Consider the following 9,511-nt stretch of genomic DNA (forward strand, 5'->3'; position numbering starts at 1 on the left):
TGGGGACACAATAATAGAGAGATACCCGTTTAACTCGAGTATCTCAAATTTGTTTGGAAGCACAACACTGCAACAGCAGGGTATAGAGAGAGGATTCCACACTTTATATCAAAGCAGTGCCACAATTTAGTGTCAATATAATATCATCGCTCAATGCGCTTTTCATACTCTCACTATGTGTTTGAACTATTAGAACAGTGTCAAAATTTGCAATAAAAGGGAATTAAATACATTAATATTTTAATTTTTTGGAAACATGAATATGTTAACGCCTTAAAAATGACAATTTTCATTTTAAGAAAACTAAACAAACCTAATCCTATATTTGTTTTCATGGTTTTTAAGTGGAGTGATGTATATAAATAATACTTGTTTGGCAAGAAAATGAAATAGAGAACACTTGCAATTATATGCCTGATTACCAAAATTGATTTAAATACTTCCATATCAAATTTGACTAAACTTTATTTTTATAAAAATATTATCTCAAATTAATTAAATCAATCAATGAGTTGGTGAGGTCGAGTCTATCATATCCAGAAACTTAAATGTTTTAAATTAAATATTAAAATATAAATAATTGCATAATATATAATAATTAAAACAAGGAAGTGTCATGTTATATTTATAAGATTTGCATGTACAGAAGTAAAGAGCAACAATTAGTTGACACTAGATGGGGAAATAGATCAGTTAGGCTTGGTTAAACCTGTTTACATTTGACTTTGTCGAAAAGTTTTAGAAGGTCTATGTTTTATCTATTTTTTTTATGTATATTTTAAAGATCTAGTTTGTATAAAAATCTTATCTATCAGTCTATTTCAATTTTTTTTTTCACAAAGGTCTTTAAAAAATTTGTAAATTGATCATTTTATTGACCTAAATAGAACTTTGGTAGTAGTTTTCTTACATTAATATCACATGTATTATACTATATATATGTGTTTGTTTTTAAATTATTTCCTAAAGTCTTAGCCAATACGTTTACCTGGTGGAGGCAGGAAGGGGTGCAACGAAGGGTTACTCTCTTTGAGTAGGGAGAAACAAGTGGAAGTGAGGGATGAAAGAGACGAGGAAAAAAAACATAGAAATTAGTGGTATTGCCATTTATGTTTTGACTATGCTGATACCATAAAATAATATAATATAACAGTAATTATAGTTAATTATATGCCTGCAACTTTCGTTCTTCCCGTAAAATGACTGTGAACTTATCCGTTCTTCCCGTAAAATGACTGTGAACTTATCCGATGCAATTTAACAGCAGAAACTTTGAAGCTGTAAGTGCATGGTGTCTGGACTGAAAGAAACAGCGATCTTTCATCTATTCCTTAAATCAAGACATTAGTTACGGTGCACCAAACAGCACGCATCAGAATCTAGAAATAAAAATATTATGAATTATGTTTTATATGCAGAATATATATATATATATATATATATATATATATATATATATATATATATATATATATATATATATATATATATATATATGGGAAAAGCTTCATGTCCGAGTTATGGTTGTATGGCGTACGTAGTGAGATGTGGGTGATGATTTGGTTGTAGAGGTGTAACTAGCGAAGGCTAGGTGGGAAGCCTCTTAGCAGTGTCATTATCAGGTTACTGTTCTGTGCCCATAATTGGAACCTCACCAAGGTACATTATTCCATTGACCATTCTCATCAAGTAGCAGATTATGTTAATCAGATGTGGGCTTCTCCGATTATGATTTAACAAGCACATATATATACTATATTATTATATATTATTGACATCATCTCCATAAATAAAGCTGCTTTCGAATCCCATTCTGCACAACAAAGTTTATAGTGGGGGGAATATCCTAATCCCCCTTTCCCCTTCCCTACAATTTTTAATTGCATCACCATACAATTTCCTCATTATTTTACACAGGGGAGGGATATTATTAGATTCCAAAACATACAACAATAAATAATACTATAAAGAAAAAGCAAAAATATATGATGATGATATAAAGTGACGTTGTTAAGAAGTTTAAGATATGTTAACAGTTTTAGCGGACGTGGTTGTAAAAGACACATGTATGTGGTGTTGGAAATGCAGAAGAGGGGAAGATTGAGAAGAGAGTACTGTAAAAGAGTAAGTTTTGAAAAGGGTTTTGAAGGGGGGCATGAAACTGGAGATTCCACGTTTTCCCTTTGGTGGGCAGCGAGAGACCCAATCATGCATTGAATAGGAGGAGCATGGCCCATAAAATGAAGGGTCCTGATTGATGGAATGGTGGGGCATATCTGAGTAGGGTCATTAAGACTCACCATGGATCTTTCTGTGATGCCAGCAACTGCTCCATTAAAAGGGCGAAAAGAAAATTAAAAAAGAAAACAGAAGATGGAGAATGATCCACCTGTTTGTCAGTGACATTGTACATTGGTTTGGGCAATAACCAGCAGCCGGACCCCACCACCTGAGCCAACACCTGGAACCGATAAGGTTTTGACCCCACCGTCCTATTACCCCCATCTCTCTGAAAAATCTTAATCATTGATGCAGTAAACCTCGAGATTCATGGCAGAGATTTAGAATCAGAATGATCAAAAAGCAATGTAAATTTTAATACTACCGCTTCATTTTCACATCTTTCTTACTCACTCTAGCGGTAACACTGTTTCATCCCTTTTACCACACGGCCTCTGTGCTGTGGCCCAGAAAGAGAGACGGAGAAAAACAAAACAACCCAAATGCCTGTTAGGTGGGAAACTTTGCAAACCTCATGGAATCGAATGCAACTCGCTCCTTTTCTTCTCTTTAGCATAAAAACCATAACATTACAAACCAATTAATTAAAACCCTATTCAGGACAATAAATAAATAAACAAAAGATAAGATATCGTGTAGTGAAATAACTCAATCAAAGAAGACATTTTTTTTTACCAGAAAAAAGAAAAGAAGAAGCAGGCAGCGAAATACCCAATTGTTAAATAGTGTCATCTGCCAAACCCTAAAAAACCCTCCTCCTCCTCCTTTCTCCCTCCGTCCCCTCCAAAATATTAATCACACCAAAAAATTAATTTTGGGAATAAATAAAACTGAATTTCGAAGATCATCAAACCAACCTCACGTGTGTTAAACACATCCATCTATCCATCATGCATCCGCCAGCATCAATCAAAGTAGACCACAAGTAAGAAGAAGAATTTACGGTGATCACACCAACACCACATCACATGATATGATATGGTACCCTCTAGGAGTGGTGACTGGAGGTATCATGGCGATCATCGGCGGCACCTCCACGATGCGATTGCGAGCCGCTCGCCTGAGATTCGGAAACGCCGATAACCGGACGATAAGGACTAAGCCCCGCAAGCATACTCAAATGCCCTTCGTTCATATTATTATTGCCGTTGTTATTACTGTTATTATTACTGCTTCCCCCGACAGCGCCAATCCCAGAAGAGCCCAGTTGCTGACTCGGCAACAGTGCCATGGGCGTGGGGAAGTTCATGAAATGCAACCCACTAGACATGGTGCCTCGATACAAGGCACTGTTGTTAACCGGGGGGAAGGTCCATATGGGATCGCCACTCATCACTTGATTGGTGTTTGAATTGGCCACCATCCATATGTTGGCGGCGTGGCTCGCGGGAATCGTGCCTGCACTCGACTGGAGGAGATAACTCCCCATTTGGTGCTGCGAGGAGGAGGAGAGGTCTTGTTCCGTTGGTCTTCTTTTTCGGCCTAGGGTTGATTCCTCCGCGCTTGTGTCGGACAAATCCAAGGTGGAGGAGGGGGCTTCGGGCTTCGCCTGGAGCATGGATGTGTTCAGGTTGTTGGATTGGAAATTGAGGAGTGTGGAGGTGTTGGTGGGGTTGTTGTCGGAGGATAAGGCGATGCCGGGGAACAAGGTGCGCCGTTGTTGGAGGGAGAAGTTGGGGTTGAAGTAGGAGGACCGGAGCTGGGAGGGGACGGACATGGAGGAGCCGGAGCTGCGGAGGGAGATGTTGAGAGAGGTGAAGTTGGCGGGGATGGTTCCGGTCCCGGTGGCGGCGATGACGGCGGGCTCGGCCTGCTGGAGGAGCCACTCGATGGTTTCGCCATCGGACTTGTGACCGAGTTCGCGCGTGAGTTGGAAGACGCGGGCGGCGCAGAGAGCGGGCATTCGGATGCGGCGGCCACGACCGTCCACCTTCGTGTGCCGGTCCTTCGTCGACGTGCGTTTGGGCGGCGGCTTTTTGCTGTTTGGAGGCTCGGACGGCGCCGCGAGCTGGTTGGATCGGGTGGAATTGGACGTGCTGGGTTCCGCGGAGATTGCTAGTGAAGGGTAGGGGGAGGAGGTGGAGCATGAGGCCGCTTCTTGGTCCTCTTTCTTCTCCAGGAGCTGGAATGGGAAGTTCTGACGGTGGTGGTGGTGATGATGGTGGAGATCGTCGCCTCCCTCCATGATCGCATGGAGAGCGTTTGAGTGTGTGTGTGTGTGTGTGTTTTTGTGTATGATTGTGTTTGTGTGGGTGATCGTTTTTTCTTATGAGACAGGTTGTGATCAGTGAGTTTGTAGTTTAATTTGTGTGGTGGGTCTTTCTGGTCTTTAAGAGGAGGGAGATGTGTGTGTAGTTATTTGTTTTGTGTAAGGGAATGAATTTGTTTTGAAATAGAGAGAGAGAGAGAGAGAGAGAGAGAGAGAGGGGATAAGGGAGAGGTGGGAAGCAACAAAGATAATGAGTGGGAATTATATGTGTGAGGTTTAAAAAGCATGATTTTTTTGAGAAAAGAAATTGGTTTGTTGTTATGTTTGGTTGTGATGATTTTGAAGGAGTAAATAAAGGGTTTTGGTTAGTGTGGAAGTGGAGGAAATGAGAGAGATTTGAAGGGTGTTAAACTAAAGTAAAGTAATGAAAGGGGAGAGAAGGGAAGGGTTTTTATTGTGGTTGGACAGAGTCTTTGGTTCAGAGTCCACGTGAGGTGCTCTTTTTATGATTCAATCCATAAAGACAATGGTGGCCGAAGTGGGACCCGATCCCAAGTCAAAAAATTGAAAGACCTGGAAAGGAAAGATTATCGAGCGGGTCCCGTCTCATTCAAGTAATCATTTCATTTTGCCTTTGGCCTTTGCCTTTTGTTCTGCACCTTTGCTGGGGAACTTTGGGATTCCTCAATCCACCCTTTACCTTTTCTTATCATTCTAATCCTCCTTACAAACCACACCTTAATCCATTCATTTAACCGCTAATAAGATGTTTCAAGTATTTCAGATAATGAGTGGGATTGAGGAATTTTGTAGTCACTCAACATATATGCTATTGCGGGTTATCATGTTTAGTCCAAGGACCACAAGTGGCACATGGAAATGGATCTAAATCCTTGTAAAGTTTCAGAGAGAAGAAGCACCATTTCTATTGCTTCGCTAATGGGGCTTTCCCTCCCTTCAACTTGAGGCTGACACTGTTCCTTTTACGCCAACGTGACCCAGCTCCATTCAACCCAATTTCCCTTTCTCTGCATTTATGAACACCCTCTACTTTCTTCTTATACCCTAAACTAGCTCCACAAACCAATAAATTCAATTTAACCCACAACTTCACTCTGTCACATATGCTATATGATTGAAACAAATGAGGTTAACACGTATTGAACACGACAGTGAATCTTGAACTCCATCACCCTCTTCGGGAATATGGCCAAGCTTTTCCTTTTTTCCCATTTTACTTTCTTCGCGCTTTTTCTTCCACATATATTTACACACTTTTTCTTTTAACCCTCCACTTTCAAGCAGGTAAAACTTCAACTGTACTTTCGTTACTCTCAAATACTCAGCTTCTTTCATCACTTATTGTCACATGCAAGCCCACCAATTCGACAACGACAAAATACCCCTTCCCTTACTGGAAAAACAAATAGGACAACTTCTGTTTATTTCATTGCATCTATATAATTAATCACCAACCAATTTAATTCTGATGCATGCAAATTCACTTAACCTGCCTCTCCATTTACTTTTCATTACTGTACTTTCTCATCATGCAATTTCATCCATATCTTAACCATTCAAATATTGCAACAATTAAAACCTTCACTCATATTCTTTCCCTTTGTATATATAATATATTAAGATTAAGATTAAGAGTAAGATTATTGCGGCACTTTACAACTTTGTTACATAACAAATACTATAATTAATAACGTGCTTATTTCAAATTACTGAAAGTCGACCTCTCACCTACTTTACCTTTTTTTTTTTTCAAGAAACTGAAAATACAAATAAATGCGCAACTTAATTCCTAAAATTTTAGGACACAATAGAAAGCGCCCACGTGAGATTCCTCAGCTTTTTACACCACACATGTAAAAGCCCTTGTCGCCAAATTACATGCCAAGAAAGGCAAAGACTAACGTACCGACAAGTTGACAAATTTTTAAACGCTCCCTTCAATCCTTGATAACGACTCTAAACTCAATAGTAAAATCCATAGTCAAAATCAAACTCATAACATGTTTTTAACTCCTATCAAACAATATGCATGCATGCCCTATATATGTATATATAAATTAATACACACTCACTCCACAGTTTTTTCTGTCTCAAAACACCAATTTCATATGTCTTATGCAAAAGTATGTTTAAAAATCTCAAAACTTCTCTGCGCACATAAAACAAACAGTTAAGCGTCATTCTTGACACGCATGAAACTGCTAATTGTATTACTCTCGCACCTTATCCTTACGCACGGATATCAATTAATCAGCATATATATATATGATGATTTAGTTAATCCTATTGATGAAAAATATTATTAAGTTGTTGATAAGAGTAAACGAACATTGAAAAGGATAGTGTTATTACGTAAAAGAATGAGTGAAATGTACGTGTTGTGTCCTATCCACGAGGGTTTGGCAGAGGTGCGTTGTAAGGAAGTGGACCAGATAGATATTAAAACTGTTGCTGCCCTAATTACCACATACATGCCTTGCTACTTATGTATGTCATATTGAAAATGACATCTTACCCTCCGCAAAATCAACATATATCTTCTAACAATGCGCCATATTAAGCTAAAAGACTTGAAGATAAAGCAGAAAAGACGTAACTATAATCTTTTGGTTTCCCACAAAAATATCCAAATTATTTTTATTTAAACATAATCTAACCATGATGAGTGTTTAGTTTTAGCATTTTCAAACTGCTGCCACCAAACAGTAACTTGCTGATAAATCGGACAAAATAGCTTGCGACCCAACAAGAACAATCTCAGAACCGGCCGGTCAAAGCATGTTTGGTCCCACTCTGGTTGCATTTAAATTTTGAAAATATTTTAACCCAAAGTTTAATTGTATTAAATGAGGATGCTATAAGGATTTATATAGATAGGGGAGATTAATAGGGATTCATGTGAAGGGATATAGGATGGTGACACTAGGTAGGGCAATTAATTGGTATTCTGTGTTTGGTGGTTGCTGTCATTCACACTTCACAGAGGACTCGGATTCCACTATCTACTTCTTCTTCTTCTTCTTCTTTCCTCTCAGATTCAGAACTACAAATAAAAATATCTATTCTCATACAACTCACACACCATGCTTTCCACTGCATTAATTATCCCTAATTAATAATTTGTCTGCGCTAAATCACGCCCTTCAATCACCTCTTTATCTAACTACATTTTCCCTCTTTTCCTTCTGCATGTTTCTGCTTAATATTGATAAAATAGTATTCTATTGACAACTATATATTTTTATATATATATTTGGGAAGGAATAAATACACACTTTAGTAAATACTGAAAAAAATATTATTATTATTATTATTATAGTAATTAATTTAACAAAAATTAGATAATTAAAGTATTCATGATAAAATTATAAATAAAAAAACATTTTTTATATTAATATTAAATTAAGGATATTTTTATAACCCGTTATATCATCTCTTTTGTTGTCATATCAATAACATTAATTACAATTTTTCTTTTTAATTTAAACAACTTCACCTTTTTTTTTTCACTCTAACTTCAATCAAATAAATCATAAACCCTACTTATTATGAAAAAAGTTTACTAAACAAATTAATAGTAATAAATAACAAAAAAAAATACTAATCTATTGTCATTTAGGTAGCCTCCATATTAAGATTGACCTTAAATTGTTAGATCACTATTATGAGTTTACACTAACAATATAATGTATCCTGACATAGTTATTTAACTATATCCCGTTGTAAAGATTTTAAAATGTTACGGTAATAATTTCATGTTTATATACAACAATGATTGGACAAATTTTACAACAAATCGTTACAATGAAAATTTTCTGACATTTTTTAGTGATGGTGCATAAAAGTTGGGATGAATTAAACAAAATTTTGAAGTGAAACAAATTTCATTAGCAAATGAGGCGTAATTAACGAGAGGAATACCTAGAAAAGCAACACTATAATAATAAAGAGTTTTTATGTATGTTATTTGCTTTTTACATCAACATAGGTTCGATATGATAACTTAAATTTATATATGTTGAATAATATCTCCGACAAAAAATTATTTTAAATCACATCAATTTAACATAAATTTACGTCGGATAATAATATTCTGATGTATAGTTATCGCTCGCTATAAATAGGAAAAAAAAATTCAAAGTTATGTTTAACTATATATACATTCCAACTTAAATTAACGTTGAATTTATCTTAGATGTAAAGAAAAAACTCTTTCATATTTGAACATTGAAGAATTAATGTAAAACTCGTTGATTTATTTATAATTTATACAAATACCATGTTATCTTTTTTTTTATGTGTATTATTAATAAGTCAAAAGTAATTTGAATGATGTAAAGAGTTGGTTTTGTGTGGGTCTAAAGACACTGTATATACGATGAAGATTATTTTATTAAAAGAATGAATTAAACAATATATATTTGGGTAATTTAACGAAGAGAATAATTGGACGTGAATTACTTAAAATAATTAGGTGCATAGATATAGGTATTTCTAGGATCCAATTATTAATGTGCAGTAAGAAGATAATGGAAAATCATAGAAGATATATATATGCATCTTAGTTGGCAGTGACGTTTGATAAGAATTGGCCAAGTGCCTCTTTAGTTTAGACAGTTGGAATCTTGGCATCCATCCACCTAAACTCATCACTCATTTACACTTTCAATGCACTAAAATTTGTAAGCCTTTCTTTATTATGTTTATTATGCATCGATACTTCAATTTGGATTATGTATATGTATTCGATATGTATTGTGTCCGATATTTTAAGATACTTTAACAATATTTATCAATAAAGTATTTAAGTATTTCATTTATAAAATAGTAGTACACTATAATAAAATCTTTGAATAGTGACAAATTTTAGTAAAAAACATAACTAGTCACTATATATGACCAAATTGACAACTAAAATAGTTCCAAAAAATTATAATCGGTCTCTAAATTGATAATTAAAATAGTTTAAATGATAAAATAATTTTAAATTGGTCACTAACATTTGATACATGGTTTTGACTACCAAAATAATTGGTCTCT

General features: G+C 35.7%; 1 protein-coding gene across 4 annotated transcripts; it reads right to left on the minus strand.

Annotated features, from left to right (window-relative positions):
* Positions 1 to 1,782: 1,782 nt before the first annotated feature.
* Positions 1,783 to 4,867, minus strand: LOC114178685 (transcription factor TCP14-like). Of its 4 annotated transcripts, none has more exons than XM_028064736.1 (2): positions 3,099 to 4,867; positions 1,783 to 2,783 (listed from the first exon to the last, which is right to left on the minus strand). In XM_028064736.1, the coding sequence occupies exon 1, from the start codon at positions 4,424 to 4,426 to the stop codon at positions 3,230 to 3,232; it is 1,197 nt and encodes a 398-aa protein (XP_027920537.1). In that variant the 5' UTR covers positions 4,427 to 4,867; the 3' UTR covers positions 1,783 to 2,783; positions 3,099 to 3,229. The 4 variants fall into 4 exon arrangements, with proteins under 4 accessions (XP_027920537.1, XP_027920536.1, XP_027920535.1 ...); XM_028064735.1 differs by having other exon boundaries at positions 1,783 to 2,788; XM_028064734.1 differs by having other exon boundaries at positions 1,783 to 2,788; positions 2,917 to 4,867.
* Between the last annotated feature and the right edge of the window lie 4,644 nt (positions 4,868 to 9,511).

The sequence above is a fragment of the Vigna unguiculata genome, chromosome 3 (assembly GCF_004118075.2).
Source record: "Vigna unguiculata cultivar IT97K-499-35 chromosome 3, ASM411807v1, whole genome shotgun sequence".
Lineage (NCBI taxonomy): Eukaryota > Viridiplantae > Streptophyta > Magnoliopsida > Fabales > Fabaceae > Vigna > Vigna unguiculata.

Bases quoted from the DNA above. Each gene is read 5' to 3' on its own strand.
- LOC114178685 (XM_028064736.1), bottom strand. From the start codon at position 4,426: ATGGAGGGAGGCGACGATCTCCACCATCATCACCACCACCACCGTCAG.